The following is a 19,909-nucleotide window of genomic DNA, read 5'->3' as shown; positions in this document are numbered from 1 at the left end:
AGCTGTCAGTCAGTTTCCTGTGATCCTGCCTCTGTTTCTATTTTGTTCATTAGTTTATTGTGTTCATTAGATTCAACATATAAGTGAGAGCATATGGTATTTGTCTTTCTCTGACTGGCTTATTTCATGAAATTGCTTCTGAAGGTTGTAAATTGGTGCTTAAGACCCTGTTGAAATACAGTTTCCAGCATTCATTCATGAAGTCCCATGCATAAATGGTCATATTTATGTGGGTTTTATTTATAGCAGAGAGAATAATTAATAAACTGACATAGCAATGAGTGCAAATCTGAACTCGATTTTCCATTTTGGAGAATCTATGCCTGTTATACTGTTATAAATCAGAAAAAAGGCAATGACAAAACAAAAAACAAAAGCAAACAAAAAATGTTCCTGAATACTTGCAGTGACCCATGAACCAGTGACCAGTCAATATGAGAACCAGCTGGTGCTTCCTCATCCAGTCTTCACCTTTTCAACCAGATGTTTTTAGATTTCACTCTCTATTGAGTCAATTGCTTGGAGGGGGGCAGGGGGAAATCTTCAAATTGCATTACATATCACTCATTTCCCTTTCTTATAGATTTTCCCCTTCTCTCTCTTCCCGGGGCATTGATTTTCTTCCTTGGGTTTCTGAGAAAGCTTTGCTCCCCAGGCATCTTTTTCTGGCTAGAAGGAAGCATTATTCACACTTCCCTGCAGCAACGCAGATGTGACACCTGCTGCTAGATAGGAGCTCCAGAGAGTGGTCTGAATTTCTGTCAGGAGCTATGGGAAACCTTTGAAGGAAAGTGATTTAAGAACTCTCATCTCTGAGAATATAAAGGCGCTCGCAGGTGTTTGCTTTATCACCTTGGATTAGATGGTACCTTTTGTGAGATTCTGCATCTTTGTAATTCTCTGCAGACTGGGATGGGCTCACAGGAGGAATGACACCCCATCTTGCCATTCCTGTATTGGAGGCCTTCAGGATGTCCCACCACTGCCTCCCATTCAGCCACCTCACTAGCTCTGGCTGTGAAGAATGAAAACTTTATAAATGTAATGACAGCAAGAGTGATCTCTGATAACCCTTTGTGAACATAGATCTGGATAGCCATTATCAGAGATAATAATAGCAGACATTATTCACATGTGCTTTCTGGGCTGTAAAATATTCTCACAAACACATCTTGGCTGATTCTCACAGTCTCCATGAAAGACAGGTAAAGCAGGTATCATTCTCATCTCATTTTACAGAAGAGAACAGAGAAGCCCTGACAGGTAAAATGATCTGGAGGAGATCGGCCCTGTGCTCCTGGAAAACAGTGGTGGTCAAGAAATTCCCCACCCTCTTGTGTTGTGATAAATGGCTTACTGCAATGAAGCACCCTTGTCCATGACTTAGATAGGACTCACCAATGACCTCATCCTTTCTCTGTGTCAGGGCCAGATATGGACCTTCTAGTTCCTATTCTTTGCCTCAGGAGGGACTGATCAGCTGAATTGTTTGACCAATTGACACAAAATACCTGCTAACTTAATCTAATCAAATGTTACTCAGACTGCTCTCCTTTGCCCAGCCCTCTGAACTTTGACCCACCCAAAGCCTAAGCCAGCATTAAAATGTGGAACAACTGCTCTTTAAGTCCCTTCCAAAGAATTGGCTAACCTCAGGGACAGGCATTTTCACTTCAACTGTACTGCTGTGCCATCCACCCAACCACCTAGCCACCAAGTTTGAGATAATCTTGCAGTCAAATTGTTCTTTCTATTTATCAGCCATAGTCTTTTTGAATAAACTCCCTTCTTACTTAAGTCAGGGTTTGGCTTTTATCTGACAGATCACAGACTAAGGATCAAAAGTAGTCTCCTGTACCTGACCAAGTGGTGGTCAGTGGATAGAGCATCAGACTGAGATGCCGAGGATCCAGGTCTGAAACGCTGAGGTCACCAACTTGAGTGCGGGCTTATCCGGTTTGAGCACGGGGTCACTGGTTTGAGTGTGAGATCATAGAAATAACCCCATGGTCACTGGCTCAAGCCTAAAGGTCGCTGGCTTGATCAAGGCATCATGTGCTCTGCTATAGCCCCCTTGTCAAGGCACATATGAGAAAGAAGTCAATGAACAACTAAGGTGCTGCAACAAAGAGTTGATCCTTCTCTTTCCCTTCCTGTCTGTCCCTATCTGTCCCCCTCTCTGTCTCTCTCTCTCTGTCACAAAACAAACAAAAAAACAAAAACAAAACAAAAGTGGTCTCCTGAGTATCACACCTGCTGAGGTGAGTGGTTGAGCTGCAGCCCTGACTGCAGGCCCTGCCTACTCCAGTCTTGCTTCCCCTGGCTTGATCTCTGTGTTCTTGCAACATTGCATCCTGTTGGGGCCTCTGGAATGAAGCCCATTCACAAGAACTGAAGAGCAGTCCCAAATGACATTGGGTACTCCAGGGAAGATTTCTGTTGCTTGGTTTACGCTGTATTTTATCTTAACCTGGAACATGTCACCTTTGTCCCGCAAAAGGAGAGAAGGAACTGAAAAGGCGGCTGCAAAAAATAAGAAATCCTTTCAGTGCTGATGTTTTATTTGGGGTATCAGACATTCTTATATAGAGGTTAGTTAAAATAATCCAAAGCAATTTGATTCTATTCAGCTTGAGGAGCAGTGCCGAGAACCGCACAGGTGCTGACGATATACAGTTCAGAGACGCTGGAGAGACGGGTGGACAAAGCCAGGCTTGCCCTTAAAGATTTTATGGTCTCGTGGAGAATTCAGACACAGGACTGGACTGGAGAAACAAGCCTCAGGATTCCCTCCAAACTGGGCGCTCAGCCCTTTGGTAGTTGGGTGGTGGTCTCAGTAGTGGTATAGCTTGTTGGCTCCCTTCAGACAGTTTTCTTTTCCGCAATACCAACTATAGTGGAAAGATTTCAGGAAGAAATTCTGAACTTTATCATTACAATGCTTTATAATGTTGATAATCTAAGACTTTTAAAGCCAATATTTCTGCAACTTTTTGATTCATATGTGTGACTACAGGTCTCCACTGAATAGATACTCTCCATTTTGCTCTGGAGAAAACTTGTCAGTGAACTAACTGCAATATTCCCTGCTTTTGTGGCTGGATCCCATAAAACCCAATGTATTCTGAATGAAGTGATCAATAAGCAAATGGCTCAAGCTTATACACATACCAAGAAACAAAGTATCTAATTAACAGCTAGATCAGGGTGCGAGGCAATTGTTGATAAAGAGTGGGGACCCTGCCCGGGCTGGAGGACCCCTGGATCAGAGAATCAGGGCTGGCGGTGTGATATATCAATGTGAGGCAGCTGTCACAAGTGAGAACACAGCCAGGACCTTCAGGCTGTGCTCATTAAGGCTTCACAGATTTCCCTATCATTTGTTGACCTGGTCTAAAGCGAGGCCCATTTTCATTGCCCTGAAAAAGGAGTCGTGGATCAGAAAGAATACCCAATTTGAGATTCTACATGGGTTTGGCTCTGAAGATCAGTTGGTAGAACAGAAACGAGGCATTCTTTGCAGCCAGTGATGGCCAGCAAGCACGGGGCAAAGGCAGGTTTCTGGAGCAGGGCAAGTTGGTGCCCTGCCCAACGGTCTGAAAGAGACAATTGGCGAGAAAAGGCCAACATGCTCCTTGCAATGAATCACTGAGGGATATTTCAGTTAATTGTGAGTCCCACCAAGGGTGTCAAGAGAGCACTGACTCTTTCCTGTCTCATGGCTTAAAGAGGAAGAGGCTTTTCTCTCCTCTGTACCTGTGAGAGCCCACCACTGAATGTCCTCTGGCAGGAGAGGAAGGAATTGAGTTCATTGGGAAAGCTTTCCCTGTGATATTATCTACCTGTGGCCAGCCTGGTGTTCCCCAGTTGAGTGTTTTATGGTTGAGCTTCCAGTGTTTCACCCAGTATGGTCCTATGTGATGTTTCTAATATGAAATGCAGACTCTGAGAGAGAGGGCTATACCTGGAGTGATATCTCCTAAGACAACTGTCCTAATGCTCCAAGTAAGACAGAGGAGGTCAAGACTGTACCTGTGGGAGGTGCTGTATCTCTCAAGTCTGTTGACACAGCTTGAGAAGTAGGACTAGTACCTTGGCAATAAATAAACATATGAAAAACTAATTCAGTTTCTGCTCTCTTTCTCAATCTGCTTTTCTTCCTTATCATGCCAGAGGCTGAAAAAATAAAATCCATTTTTTTGTTTGTTATTTTGGGGGAAAAGGACAACTGGTTAGATTCTGTAGGCAGATATAAGGCTGTAATTCAGGTTGCACTAACCAATTACAGGTAATAAAATGATACTCACTGGGATGGTTATATTTATACACGTTGACTTCACCAGGCTATGGTGCCCAGCTGTTTCTTCAAACACAAGTTTAGATGTTGTTGTGAAGGTATTTTTTTAGATGTGATTAACAGTTGCATCAAGAGGCTTTGAGTAAAGCCAATTAATCTCCATAATATGAGCGGGACTTATTTATTGAGTTGTAGTTCTTAAGAGCAAAAACAGGTTTACAGAAAATGAGGAAATTCTGCCTCAAATTTAGGAATCTTGCCTGAGTTTCCAAAGCTTGCAGACTTTGGACTCAACACTGTAACACAGTGGTTCTCAAAGTGTGCGCCAGGGTGCACTGGTGCGCCCTTGAAGATTTCCAGTTGTGCCTTATGGTATTTCAGAGAAATATGTTCCTGTTGTGGACCAAAAAACCAAGAGATTTTGGAGTTTATATTTTTTGGGGAACAGAGGTGTGGGGAATTGGCTGTAAGCTGACAGTCTGCCCAACCCCCCACCTCACTTGCCTAATTAGATTGCAAAAGGCTGTTAAACTGTGGTGCTGGTTTACACTACCCCCCCCCCCCCCCAAGCTTCCCAGAAAGACTGGAGGCAAGTTTCTTTTATCCTTTGTTTGGTGTAAAGTTAAGATGATATGTATGGTGGGGGTTTTCTGCACTCAACACAAGAGTAAAAAGAGAAGAATTCTTCAATGTATTGACAAGGAAATGAGAGTTTGCCTTTCAAATATATGCCCAAACATTGAAGAAATCGCTAGGACACATCAGGCTCATGTTTCTCATAAACACAAGAATGAAAAAACTTAACACATTCATGCCAGGACCTGTAGAATTTACTAAATCTTACTAAGAATGTATCTATGTATATAAAAGGATAACTTTTTTGTCATTTTTTAAATTTTTTAATCCCTCCTTTTTACAAATTCTAAAGAGCATAACTCAAAAAATATAAAAATGTTTTTAATGTCAGAATAAATTTAATTTTGTCATATTTATTTCATTTAATTACCATAAAAAGCACGCTTGGACTTTATATATATATTTTAATATTTGACTTAATTATTATAACATATTTCTCAGAAATTCGTATGTAGTGTGCCTATAATTATTTGTAGAATTTTAAATGCACCCCGACTTCAAAAAGTTTGAGAACCATTGCCATAGATAGGGTCATGTCTATGATCCTACACTCAAGCCAGATGAACATGCGCTCAAGCTGGCAATTTCAGGGTTTTGAACCTGGGTCTTCAGTGTCCCAGGCCAAAGTTCTATCTACTGCACTACTGCCTGGTCAGGAATGCCTGGCTAATATTTTGGAATCTGTTGAAAGACTTTGCTTGAAAAGAGCGCCACTGCTAAACAATGTATTGGAAACCACCTATATACCGTATACCACTTCTTACAAAGAAACAGGCAAACACATCATTCATCTGGCTATAGACATAGCTTTTGCTTCAGGCTTTGTAAATCCAGTTTTTCTTTTACATGCCTTGTCCTATTCCTCGTGGGTAGGGCATCAGTGGCCAGTCACCGCTGATGGGTGCTGCTCTCGAGCCATCACTGAGAAGATGGTGAATAGCATTGCTCTGGCCATTCTCTCCATCCTTGTTCCCTTTGAGTCCCCTTGAATTGCCGTATGTGCAATGCAGGTGTGGTCTGTTCACCTTGGGGGTTCTGTGTCAAGTCTTCTATCCCTTATGCTTTCTCGTACCCTTGGAAACAACAGCGTCCTGTAATTAAAGGCAGTGGGTAGCATGATGACAAGTTTAGTTTAGTATCAGTGTCTGGCCCCCCTAAGGACCAGGGAACATTATGGCTATAGTTTTCCCATCTGTATAACCAAACTGTTTATATGTTTCTGTAAAAATAAGAGAGAGGGCAGTTTTTAATTTTTCTCAGCACGCTGTCTGCTCTCCTGGCTTCAGGAAAATAGTGGAGATGAGTCCCACAGGAATTGTTAAGGCTGTTTATCTTAACTGAAAATGTAGGGTGCTATGGCTTTAAGTGCATTGTTATTCTGCCTGTGGCTTCACTGCAGAATGAACAACAGTGATATTCTGCTGAACATCAATTACAGATGTTTTAGGAAGGGCTCAGCAGTTTTGTGAGAACGGAGCTGTATTATTCAAGTGTAATGAGCCAAAAAAAAAAAATCTCGTTTCCATGCACCAGAAAAGACCCATGCCCTGGCTATATAAGATCTCTTTCTGCTTTATTATGGGCTTTGAAGGTACAGGGTATTCTCTCAGCCTTATGGGCACAAACGTGAAAGGAACATTCTGGCTAAGGAGCTGAGATGAAATGAGTGTCAGGGAAACAACTTTGGCCAACTAATTATAGATGAAATATTCAAATACAGAGTTTGCAAAGTGCTAGCAATCTAGTGGCCTTACCCACGTCTCCCTCCCCGCCACACATGAGAAAAAGATTTAAAATGGTCAACTCAGAGTTAATTCTTTTACAAATTCACTATTTATTTTTTTTATTATGTACAAAAAGTAAACTCCAAATGAACATAAAACCAAAGAAAATCCTTTCAGCTGCACTGACTTTAATTTCTTATTATCTTATAATCACAATTAATCATATAAACAATAGATTGTCACCACAATGTTACAATTGTTATACAGAAAGAATGTGATATTTGGTTATTTTAAGAATGTTATACAGAGAAAAATAAATCATAAAGCAGCTGGGGTAGAGTGAATGTCCAAAGGATACTGAAATAATCACTCCATTACAAGAAATAATCTAAACAGCAAATCTTCAATCAAGAATAATGTAGTTAAGCCCTGGCTGATTAGCTCAGTGGTAGAGCATGGGCCCAGCATGTGGAAGTCCCAGGTTCAATTCATGGCCAGGGCACACAGGAGAAGCACCCATCTGCTTCTCTACCCTTTCCCCTCTTCTTTCTATCTCTTTCTTCCCCTCCTGCAGCCAAGTCTCTATTGGAGCAAAGTTGGCCTGGGCACTGAGGATGACTCCATGGCCTCCATCTCAGGCACTAGAATGGCTTTGGTTGCAAGAGAGCAATGACCCAGATGAGCAGAGCATTGCCCCCTAGTGGGCTTGCCAGGTGGATCCTGACTGGGTGCATGCGGGAGTCTGTCTCTGCCTCCCCGCTTCTCACTTCAGAAAAATACAAAACAAATAATAATAATAATAATAATAATAATAATAAAAGAATAATGTAGTAAAAGGCCCAAACACACTTCTGCTTGGTTGACTCAACATAAGTGGACCAAGAATAATTTGTAATCACTTTGCATTTTAATTTTCCCAAAGAACACAAACACAATTTGGTTGTGGGATCCCTAAACTGTGAGTTCAGAGCAAGTTTTGCAGAGTACCATTATTTCCATAGGAGATTCTGGTAGCAGGGGAGTCATTTGGAATTAAAGACAGCAACGGTGTGATGAGATCAACTCACTATACCTTTGCTGATTTATGAAAAAATGGATGATAGCATCAAGCTGATGATAGCATCACAAATGTAAAGATTTTTCCCCCTCTTTTATTAGGTAAGAGGAGAGGAGATAGTGAGTCAGACTCTTGCATGCGCCCCAACCAGGATCCATCTGGCAACCCCATCTATGGCCTGATGCTTGAGTACTGAGCTATTTTTAGTGCCTGAGGCTGATGCGCTCCAATGGAGATATCCTCAGTGCCCCGGTGCCAGGCTTGAATCAATCCAGCCACTGGCTGCTGGAGGGGAAGAGTGCGAGAAGGGGGAGAGGGAAGAGGCGAAGAAGCAGATGGTCACTTCTCCTGTGTGCCCTGACCAGGAATTGAACCCAGGACGTCCATACGCTGGCTGACATTCTATCCACTGAGCCACCAACCAGGGCCAAGATATTTTTTATGAGCTGAATTGTTTTAATCTTTTTGTTAAACTCAATTAAAATACTTTTAAGGAAATTTAAATCCTTTACATAGCTATGTCTCTCAAATAATTTCTGTAAGGTTTGTTTTATATCATTAAGCTCCTTGGATCAATTTCTTTGTCTGGTACCTGTACACACAATTCACTTTGAAGCAGGCAATAATGTCATTAGAGTGACTTGCTCTGATCTCTAAATATCTTGTCTATTTTAAAAAATAACATGAGAAAAGAATATACTTTTTAAAATTCAGAATCTGTAGTTTGTAAAACTACTAACATTTTAGCATGAGTTCAGTGCTGACCTTTTCAGATCAATTGTAAATAATAAATTCTCCCAAGAGAAATATTTCTAGTGGAAGAATGAAAATGTGAACCAAAGCTATAGCTCCTGTACCATAAATATTAGCCACTTTGGGCTTAGCACTCTTTCAGATATAACAATAATACACATATAATATATACCTTAGTTTATAAAGACAGAATATATGGAATTTTTGAGTGATCTATGTCTGCTGTTGGTATAGTTTCTAATATTGCTAATACTGCCATTATGTAAAATTTCTCAAACACATGGTAATAGCTCATCACATATGCAGCTTTGACAGACCAGTTTTTATGCCTTCTTATGCACGAAAAATTGGAATTCAATTATGTATCAATTATGTATTGATCGCTGACTGGACAATGGAGGAAAATGTAAGAAAACAGTTTTCACCTTTAGATTGCCATCTGCACTAATTTCCACCTAAATATCTAGAAGGTCATCTCCACTTTCGTCGCTCTCCACAGTCAGCTGCCGGGTCCACCACTTCTTAACTTCAGAACCACAGGAAGCTGTGTCAGTCATGGGGTTCATTTTGCACACTACAGATTTCATTGTTGTCCGCCCTCCGAACCGCAAGTTCACTGATGACACCGAGTGGCTTATTGGTTTTGGTGCTGTGGAATTAACAAAAGTCCTATGAGCAATGTGGTGTTTTACTCTATTGCAAGTCACTCTTGAAAAACCATGATATCCCCATTTAATGTTTTTGGTGAACAAATCTTAAGCCACAGAATAGGAAACCTTTTCAGCATTTGATTCTTATATTCATAATAGACTTTAAAATTATGTTCAGGGACAACTAGTAATACCATTTCAAAAAGAATGCTGCTTGCTTCTTGCACTCTGAGATAATTACAAAGACTAAAAGAAAAAATCACTAAAAGTTCCAGTTTGGGCAAATATGTGTCATAGAAATATGTGTGAGTCAGTTATTAGTTTTATACATAAAAAGAAAAAAAAACAAAGGAAAAAGCAGGACATTATAACCAATAGTGAGGAGAGAAGAAGGAATGCAGAACATATGGAAAGAATGATGTGGGGAAATACTTTGTGTGTGTGTGTGTGTGTGTGTGTGTGTGTGTGTGTGTGTGTGTAAAAATAAATTGAAGTATAGCAGCAGTGACAAAGAAACAATTTGGGGGCATGTTTAAAATTTTCCCAGGGCACTCATCTTTCCAATCCAGGAATTTGACTGAAGCAGTGCATGTGAAGACTTTGTTGTCATACTCATGGCTTTGGGACTCCACCATCATGGTTTTGGATCCCATTTCAGTGACCTGCAGAGGTACCCAATGGCAAATTTGTGTCTCAAAACCCATTTCCTCAATTGTTAAAATGAAGAGAACACAGATCTCCACATTGGACTATCATGAGAATTAAAATAGATTCAATGAGATGACCTAGGAAAATGCACAGCAGAACTACCTTATGATCCATTATTCCTATTCCTGGGTATACATATTTGAAGGAAATACAATAAGTACGTTGCAGAGATATCAGCACTCCCGTGTTTATTGCAGGGTTGTTCACAATAGTTAAGATGTGGAAATAGCCTAAGTATCCTCAGTGGATGAATGGTTGCAACAACACATATGAATATAAAGGACATTATGCTAAGTAAAATAAGTCAGAAACAGAAAGAAAAATACTATATGATCTCACTTATATGTGGGATCCAAAAAAGTCAAAATTCACATAAGCAGAGAAAGTCCAATGATGGTTAGCAGGGCGGGGCCACAGGGGAGATGGGAAGGTGGTCACAGTGTACAGAGTTACAGTTTAACAAAATGAATGAGTTCTGGAAATCTCCCGGGATCCTAGTGAACAATACCGTACTGTATACTGGACATTTGCTGAGAGCAGCTCCTATGTGTTCCCACCACACACACACAAATGGTAACTGTGCGAACTGAAGGGTACTTGCTGCCTGCAGTCATCTTTCCACACTGGATATGTTAATAAAAACATCACATGGTACACTTTAAATATGTCATTTTTAAATAAAAAGTAAAATAATAGGGAGAAAGAGAAAAAAGGTAAAAAGAAAAAAATGCATAGCAAAGCACTTGGTACATTACTGGTGCCCCTTAAAATGCTTTTTTTTTATTTTGCCCTTTGCCTCTTCAAACGCAGCATGTCTTCAATTCTATTTCTGCACGTCTATTTCTGACATTGTGGCCACCTCTAAGCTTAGGCCACAGGACATACTCTTGACAACATCCTTTCTTTTATCCATTTAAGTGAACACCAAGGACCATGCATTTCCCTGGGTCCTCTCTCCTACTTGTCCCTCAGCGTCTGGACCACTGCCACCACCTCCGGCCATGTCATCAGCGCATGCCCAACTATATCATCCTCTGGCCCCTAACCCTGCCTCAGGCTCAGCAGTAGAACATGTACTCTCTCTTCTGCTGCCAAGTCACTCTTCCTAGAGCACTCATTCCAAATGTCAGGTGTAGCTCAGAAAACTTTATTGGTTCTTAATAGCCTGCAGGGTGGAGTGAAACGGGTTGGCTTTCATGGCCTGACCCACTACATACTCAATCTTGTTTCCCATCACTCCCAGATTTGCTTTGCCAGGTGGAAGCTGGGTTCTCTCTGATCCCTAAATAATAAACTCCTGGATATGAAAATAGTTTCCTTTCTAGTGTGAAGATCTACTGGACAGCTTTTAGCCTCAAAAATCTAAGTTATACTGACTTCCACTTTGAAGGACAACCACTGCGGAAGAGTTTGCAACATCAGCCAACCTCTCACTTGGAGCAGGCTGAAGAAGGGGCACAATGAAAGAGTGCTAGGAAACTCTTACTTTCCTGGGGACCCAGTTAGTGACAGAGGAAGACCCCAAGGGAAGGACAAGGGGCTGTGCAGGGCACTGCTCCCCCTCCACTCCTGAGTCCCCTTAATGGGATTGCCCTGGCTTTCCAAAACCCCCTGTTCCCCTAGAAAAAACTTCTCTCACTGAATGTAGAGAAGAACAGGATTCTGAGGATTAAGTGAGGCAACACACACAGTGCACCTGTAATATTGACTGGCGTACAGGAAGCAGTATAGCACTAATATATCATATATCATATTATCTGCCATGTCGTATCATGTAGCACTATATAAGTTCTGTTGTTGTTTCTTCGAGAGCTGTGACATTCTCTAAAAATGATTGTATTTGCTCACTTCCTCTTAGATTAAATAAATGTTGCCTGTCTTTGAGAATGCCTTGAATGCACACAGGAAGCCCTTGGTAATCTCTCTCTCTCTCTCTTTTGGAGCTTGGCTATGATATCTCACTTTGTTAACAAGTGCTGCCTTCTTACCCATGATAGCTGTAAATGAGGGCCAATGCAGTTCTATTTAGAGAAGTTATTCTGCGTAATATAGTTTTGATAAGGAGATACGATTTTCATATCTATAAATAACTTTAGATGCAGACCTGTATTTTGAAATCTAAGATCCCAAACACAGAATGTGTAGATACCTTTAATATACTCCAGTCAATGAAGAAAGGCCTTGATGTACATACCTGAGGGCAGACGCCACTGCCCGAACTTCCTCTGGGGTTTCCCGGCATCTGCTGCGTCCTGCCGGCTCCCTCCTCTGTCCGACAGGGTGGGACTCAGAAGCTGCTGCTGGCTGCTTGTCTGCATGGGGAAGGAGGAAGCAGTTATTTTTGTAATGCTGTGCTCTTCTCCTTTCTGCACTGCCCTGGACCCTCCTTTTATTTGAAGAAAGGAAGAAAACATGCTTGTCATTAGAGGAATGGGTGGTTCATACTCACAATTAAATACTACCTGGCATAAAAAAGAATGAAATCTTATCTTTTGCAACAGTACGGAGAGACGAGAGGATATTATGCTACATGAAATCAGTCAGACAGAGGCAGACAAACACCATATAATTTCATTTATATGTGGAATCTAAAGAAGGAAACAAACAAAATAGAAACAAATTCACAGATACAGAGAACAGACTGATGTTTTCCAAAGGGAATGAAGGGAACAGACTGATATTTTCCAAGGGAAATGGGGGGAATGGGTGAAAAAGGTGAAAGAATTAGGAAATACAAACTGGTAGTTACAAAATAGTTACAGGATGTCAAGTGCAGCACAGGGAACACAGTCAGTGACACGGTAATTACTATGTGGGGGACCCGGTGGGGACTGGGAATGTCACTGTATTGCAAGGTACGTGACTGTCTATCCACTATGCGGTCCAGCGAAATTAATTCAGAAAAATAGAAAGAAAGAAAACATGGCAGGAAACAAGTGGGAAAAACAATACGGAGCTATAGTGTCCACAATGGGGACAGGAAAGAGAAAATGGGTAAAAGAGTCAGGAAGTGGAAGAGTCACCACTGCACACCGTGAAGAAAGGAGGCCCACTCTCCAGGTAGTGTCTCTTCTCTGACACCCCTGCAGGAATGCTCCACCGCCATGGCCACATTCCCTCCACACCTGGTAGCCATTCACTAGAGCAAGGATGGTGACATTTCAGTAAGGTGACATTTCGGGGCAGTGGGGACTGGCTATTTGGGGGAAGCATACTCTTGCCAACCTGGAGGTCAATGCCTAGAGCTTCAGGAAGAAAATTCTCTGCAGACAAAGCTGTGATGGGCCCTGGAGGAGATCAAAGCTTATACCAATTAAGACTAAAGTCAAAGACAAATGCTCAGACCCTCCACACATGTTCCCTTCTCTCTGGTTCATCATCACCTTCCCCTTTCTTATCAGCACCTGAGCCTTCCCACTACTTGAATATCCCCTCTTGGAGTTTTTAGTACCTCTCGGGTTTTATTTCTTTTTAACCTAAAAGCCAGAGAGCTCTGCCATCATCGCTTTCCCTGACTCAGCCTCATCTGACTATCCTGATTATATCTCAGCCCACACAGGAGGCACTGCCGGCCATCCTCAGGGCATGTAGGTGCCAGGGCCATTGTAGAAGTCTCCCACTCCCCCTTTGTTGACCTTCCCTGAATAAGTCCCTGTAATCGGTGGCAGATGACTCCTATAAGCTGGGGAGCCAACAACATGAAATCCACTCAAATTTGGGCTATAAACAAGAAGGCTCCTTTGAGCATCCCACTGGACCAGGAAGCCTCAGGCTTCAGTAGTTATCACTGGCCCCTGACTGTGTCCCTATACAAGCTGAAGCCTGATGCTGCCAGGGAACTTCTTTCAGAATGCGGGATCAACTCAACCCAACCCATAACTGTATCCTCACAAAGGGCCCCTCTCCCCCTCCCCTCCACCTCTCTGCCAGCTGCTTCTCACAGCACAGGGCTCTCCAGGACCCTGGGGACTCCCTGTGGTTTTTTTATGGGCATACAAATTGAGTTTGGAAATGAAGATATGCTGTGCCCTAATAAATAGAAGGCCCTCAAGTTAATCGTCCCCAAATCCCATATGCTCTTCTTGTGCCCAAACGAGGAAAAACAAATCCTCAATGAATCTGGCTATTTGAAAAGGTTGAAGGCCAGTTTCAAACATTTTCACTGATTTTCTGCAAGTTTCTATGACTTAGTAGGAGAAAACAGTTAGGGCAGAACTTCAGACAAACCATGTTCTCCTAAGTCCTGTAACAGAGCCAGGCTCAAATCAAGCCCTTAAAGAGGTGATGCTATCACTTTAAAGTGGAAAATATCAACAGAATTACTAAATCCAGGGCATTAACATTATTTTAGCAACCATACAAATCAGGGTCTTTTGAAATAACTTCAACCAACTCCAGGACAGCAAAGACACAAACATAATCTGGATCATATTCCAACTATTGTTGTTTAACTTAAGAACTGCTTATGAGGCCCTGGCTGGTGACTCGGTGGATAGAAAGTTGGCCCAGCATATGGATGTCCTGGGTACGATTCCTGGTCAGGGCACACAAGAGAAGTGACCATGTGTTTCCCCTGCCCCCTTCTCTCTTTCTTCCCCTCTCACAGTCAGTGGCTTGATTGGTTCTAGAGTGGCCCTGAGCACTAAGGATAGCTCAGCTGGTCAGAACATATTGGCCTCAGATGCTAAAAATAGATTGGTACTAGAGCATTGGACCTCAGACGGGGTTGCCAGGTGGATCGCAGTCAGGGTGCATGCGTGAATCTGTCTCACTATCTCCCCTCCTCCCACCTAAAAGAAACAAAACAACAACAACTGCCTATGAGATCTATTTCCACTTTGTTTGAAATGGCTATGTGAACAGCATTCATTTATCTTTTACTTTAAAAAAAATGCACAGAATGTCCTTGAATAAAGGACACCTCATACCCATACCTCAGTTTGCATATTGTTATCCTGACTGTTAGCGTGCATGTCTTCACTGGGCTGAGTGGTCTCGATGCTGGGGGGGTTCAGAAACCGGCTCAGCTCCTGTTGTTGGCTCTCCCTCAGGCTGTGGATGATGCTGCACGACTGCTGCTGTTTCTATGGAAATACGATTGTTATTTTAGAAATGGAAAAGTCAGTCCAACATCTATTAGTCCCCCTGCCTCTATTAGTCAAATTATACCGTTATTTCCTTCTCTCTCCTCCAAAAACACTGTAGGCTTGATGACCTCTTAGGGATTTTCAATTCCTTATTCTTTAATTTTCCTGATAATTATCAGACTGCTATGAAGAAAGGCTTAGAGACTTAGGGATTGCTTACTCCTTCCATTTTCAGTAGCGTAACAGTTGAAGTAACGTTCATTGATACTAGCTTGTGTTTTATTTAAAATAAACTTTTTAAAGTCATTAATGCTGGTGGTCTGTTATTTTTCTCCTTCTCGTCTTATTCTATGTTCGCTAAACCAATGTGAGCCACCCCTTTCCTTTATGTCGAAAGAGGCAGAGAGCCTTGGGTGGGAGAGTGAAACCCTCATTCCTTTCTGGGTTCTAGACTGGAGCAGGCCAGCCCAGCAGGCTGGTCTGTGTTGGAACACACAGGGGCCCGGACAGTCCGGTCGCGGGTCAGCTCTCTGAGCTTTCTCAGGGCCTCTGGAGGGCAGATTTCATTCCTGGGAACTAGCAAAGCTCCAGTGGGCCGGTTGTAACAGCTTCCCCACTACAGGAGATTGGGCTGTTTTGTTTCTTTGGGGCCTTTTTTCATCCAATGTTTCTGTAGTTAATGTTGTTTTGAGAAACTGGATTTTAAAAATATTTTATGTATAAATGTTTAGTGATTGATTTGAATTTTTGCCCCATGTGTAAAGCATAGGTCAGAAGCATTCATAAAATTAGTTACCCAATAGAAATGCCATTGTAAACACAATGTACACAAATACAGTAAATACTCATTGACTTATGAGTTACAGAATCTTACAAGCTTATAGTTCAGGAAGTAGCAAACAGATCGTTAAACTCCCAGAAAAGATGGTCTTTGATTAAAGACCACACAAAATTATCAACATTATGGTAGAATTTTAGGAACAATTTAAAAGTAGTTTTGTAAATTCATTTGCCAATCAATATATAGATTTCTAGCAGTTTAAACAGCTGAGTTTAATAAATGGACAGCATAAATATTTTAGTACCATTAAACTGCTCCTTAAACATTCACACTGTATTATAAAAATGTGATTTAGTGGATATGTCTTATGGACTTTGCTTAAGAGGGTACAGCTGAGCCTGACCTGTGGTGGCGCAGTGGGATAAAGCATCGACCTGGAACACTGAGGTTGCTGGTTCGAAACCCTGGGCTTGCCTGGTCAAGGCACATATGGGAGTTGATGCTCCCTGTTCCTCCCCCTTCTCTCTCTTTCCCTCTTTCTCCTCTCTCTCTCTCCTCTCTGAAAGTTGAATAAATAAAGTCTTAAAAAAAAAAAAAGAGGATACAGCTGAATTTGGACCCAAGTCAAGGTTTGAATCATTATCTAACCACCATAAGTGGATGAAGTTGACGTAGTTGAAGGAACGGAAGGCTAATCACTGAAGGATTTAATTAATCCCTTTGTTCACGAAGCTCTTGGGGAGGAAATAAAATCCTGGATGCTTCCGGTTCACTCACAGCTCTGATGCGCTTTAAGCACTTTTTCAGCCACATGCGGATGGTCTGCTTGGCCACTTCCTCCTCGATGGTGTACTCCAGCTGCTCCCTTGCAAGCAGCTCCTCCAACTGCAAACTCTTCCGGATGTCAACCGACCGGTAGGAGAGCATGCTGGTGGGGAAAATACAACAGCAATTGCCGCTCTGATTTCCCTGGGATTTAGACTCCTAGAGATCTCCAGATCCAGAGAGGCCATCACCCAATCCAGCCAGGGTAGCATTCTGAAGCCACCCTGACTAACCGGAGGGCTGGGGCTGGTTATGCCTCTTCACTGTCTCTCTCCTCTCATCTGTAAGCTGGGGATAGTCATGGTATTTACTTTATTAAATAATTAAGGATGTTGATATTTGTGAGGTGCTTATTAATGGTAAAGTGCCATATAAGTGTTTGTGATACAAAAGATCCAGGCTATGCCCTGAAAATCAGCTGCTTAAGGCTCTGGAACTTTCCCTGTAGAAGGAAAACTCTCTTTATTCTCCCCACATTCAGCTCCCACCGGCGATAGTTAATACGCTTGGCTGCAGGTCATGCCTCCTCCGCCCCATATTACCCTCTCAATTTACCGCACTGTCCCCCTGGGTCTTGCTCACTAGTTTTGAGGGATGCAAAGCCAGGCTGAAACCTGCACTCCCGGTCAGCCCTTGGCACAACAGACCCAGACAGTGGCAAATGAAACCAACACAGCTAGTGCATTGCAGGGCATCTCCTGAGCAATAAGGTGACTTGAGTTCAGGCTGAGGGGTCCATGGCCAAAGGGGGCTGCAGCCCCTTCTTTGTGCACCCTGGTACAGCTGCAGAATCCCAGTCATTGCTCCGTCTCTGCTTGGCCCTGGTGGGACCTTAATTTCATCTCCCTAGCCCAAATCACAGCATGGCAACACTAGAGAAGCCCTGACCCACTCAGTACTGGTACAGTGATCTCTTCTTTGTAGAGAGAAGGCTTTTCCCACCATGGAGGGAAAAGGGCATTTGCTCTTTCTTCTCTACCTAATCAAGAATCTCATTAGTGCTGAACTGTTTTCATCATACACTGGGCTAGAGAGATAGGGTCAGCAATGCCACCCTTGACTTTGCCTGGGTTCATTTTATCAGATGCATCACTGTGTTCTAAAAAGGTTGAATTTTAATTATGAATGACAATTGTATGTCTCTGTGCCTCATTTTCAACCTAAAAATATTTGTCACTAGAAGAAAAGACTAGGTGTCATTCTGAGAGAGTTGTCATCCTGTGTTATTCACGGGTATTTTCTGCCCTGTCTTCCCCTGTCTTTTAGCTTGTCCCCAGAAGAACTGAATAGAATAGAAGGAGGTAAGATTGAGACCTTGAGAGAATTCCTCCAGATCCTTCCTTCCTGCCCTGGAATTTTTCCAAATTCTAGTTGAAGCATATTTCTCTATACCTGAATGTTCCTGAAATCTGTGACACAATACCCACCATTTAATTTGTTAGTTATTTGCAACATGGTGAAAACAGCTAGTGCTATTTTCAGGCTACCTTTTCTGTGGCATGAACCTCTTTGGCAGTGGAAGCTGTGGGACATTTTTTAGAATAAGGTTTTAGATGTATAAAATAAAATATGTATTATTTCAAAGGAAACCGATTATATCAAAATAAGAGTTCTCAAATTATTTTTTTTTGAAAATGAGTACTATAATAACATAAGTGCTTCTTTATTATTGCATTAAATAATATCATTTAGCTGAGGTCAAATGACTACTATCACTTAGACGTACTGATATTCATTAAGGGTATTTTGAGAATATCAGCCACAGGAGAAATGTGACCTGAAAATATCTATGATTTTTACTGGTGACAAAGACATGGGTATTGTTGATACTGCTATGGTTTGTTGCCTGCACTCATCACTGAAAAAAATATTGCAATTCCGTGAGCAATTAGTGAAAATAAAGTTGTAATTGCTTTACTTTCCAAATCAATGACCCTCTTAGTATTATCCATGGGCTCCTGTTGAAGAAGCCATTCTGGGTTAATTGGTCCCCCTCCCAATATTTTGGTGTTCTAATCCTCAGTACCTCACAATGTGATAGGCCATTGCAGATGGATTAGTTCAGATGAGATTATACTATTGTAGAATGAGGTGGGTCCCTAATTCAATGTAACCGGAGTCCTTATAGAAGTGAAAATGTGGACACAGACACACACGCACAGAGAAAGCACCATGTGAAGATGAAAGTTAAGATTGGGGTGATGTTTTAATAAGTCAAGAAATGCCAGGGATGGCTGGCAACACCCCAGAAGCTAAAGGAAAGAGTGGGACAGATTTCTCTATTTCCTCAGAAGGAACAAACCCTGCCAGCACCTTAATCTCAGACTTTCAGCCTCCAGAACAGTGAGCCAATCGATTTGTTGTTTAAACCACTCAGTGTATGGTATTCTGTTACAGCAGTCACAGCAAACTAACACCGAAGCCTCTCAGCCCTCAGTTTGCCCCTCTGTTCTGTCTCAGTACTCATCAAATGCTCGGAAAATGTGGTTTGTCAACCATCTGACAGCACCCATTGCAGAGTGGTCCAGGCAAATTCTTGTTAGAACCACAGAGAGATCTGAATTTCAGCTCCAGTTTGGCAGCCAAGGCAGGGTACCTGTGAGCAAGTCACTCAATTCTCCTGGACCAGTTCCTTCCTTGAAAAATGGAGGGTAGGCCTGAGCTCTCTGAGGTCCCTCAACTTCTCTCCTTCAAGAGCTCCCCGTTCAGGAAGGGGCACATCTAGGGGTATCAGGCCACAACTTCCCTCCCCTCCCAGGTGAGGTACTCACTGGAACATCATTAAATCTCAGAGAGAAAGGCCACTGCCAGCCTGAGATGGATGGCCTTGTCTCATCACCAAAGCGGATGTGGCATTTTAGGTTATGGACCTACGTGTTGACTGTGTATCACAGGGCTCTTCAGGATCACAGCTTCCAGTCTCCAGACTCTGTAACACACCGCTGTGAAACACCCCCTCCTACCTTAGGACGTCATGGAAAGTGACATCGCCGCCATTGTGCAGCCTCTCCATTTCATAGCACATGTGCTTGAACAGAAGCTTGTCTTTGTCCAGGTCCACCTCCAGCCGCCCCCGCAGCAGCCGCAGCAGGAACTTCACGCGGAAGGTCGGAATCACCCCCTGGTGGCAGAGCACAGTAACTCATAAATCACCAGAGGCCACAATGGTTCACTGGGGTCTGTTTTCACACCAAAATACCTGAAGTAATTTCACAAAATATGCAAAATAGGGCACCCGGTGGCAAGGAAGTCCCTGGTCTCCCTGGAGGGTGGACAGGAGGGTGTGCGCTGGGAGGGGCAGGAGACAAAGGCTGAGCCTTTGGCGGAGTGCCAAGTCCAATCACTGCGATATACACCTGAAACTATACGGCTCACGAAAATTAGGGGATAT

The 19,909-nt window shown here is 42.5% G+C and overlaps 1 protein-coding gene across 3 annotated transcripts in view; it reads right to left on the bottom strand.

Moving 5' to 3' along the window:
• Positions 1-5,963: 5,963 nt before the first annotated feature.
• Positions 5,964-19,909, bottom strand: part of NALCN (sodium leak channel, non-selective) — a 318,920-nt gene continuing 304,974 nt past the window's right edge. For 2 of the 3 annotated variants that reach the window (XM_066380606.1, XM_066380604.1), the window contains 5 exons: positions 19,482-19,639; positions 16,471-16,621; positions 14,760-14,909; positions 12,020-12,137; positions 7,804-9,116 (listed from right to left, as the gene is read on the bottom strand). In XM_066380606.1, the coding sequence (XP_066236703.1) occupies positions 8,923-9,116; positions 12,020-12,137; positions 14,760-14,909; positions 16,471-16,621; positions 19,482-19,639 (771 nt within the window). In that variant the 3' untranslated portion in view covers positions 7,804-8,922. Of the gene's footprint in view, positions 6,025-7,803; positions 9,117-12,019; positions 12,138-14,759; positions 14,910-16,470; positions 16,622-19,481; positions 19,640-19,909 lie in introns of those variants that run through there. The other variant, XM_066380605.1, reaches the window with a different exon arrangement.

Source organism: Saccopteryx leptura, chromosome 4 (genome assembly GCF_036850995.1).
Source record: "Saccopteryx leptura isolate mSacLep1 chromosome 4, mSacLep1_pri_phased_curated, whole genome shotgun sequence".
Lineage (NCBI taxonomy): Eukaryota > Metazoa > Chordata > Mammalia > Chiroptera > Emballonuridae > Saccopteryx > Saccopteryx leptura.
This window is presented reverse-complemented; position numbering and strand designations above follow the sequence as displayed.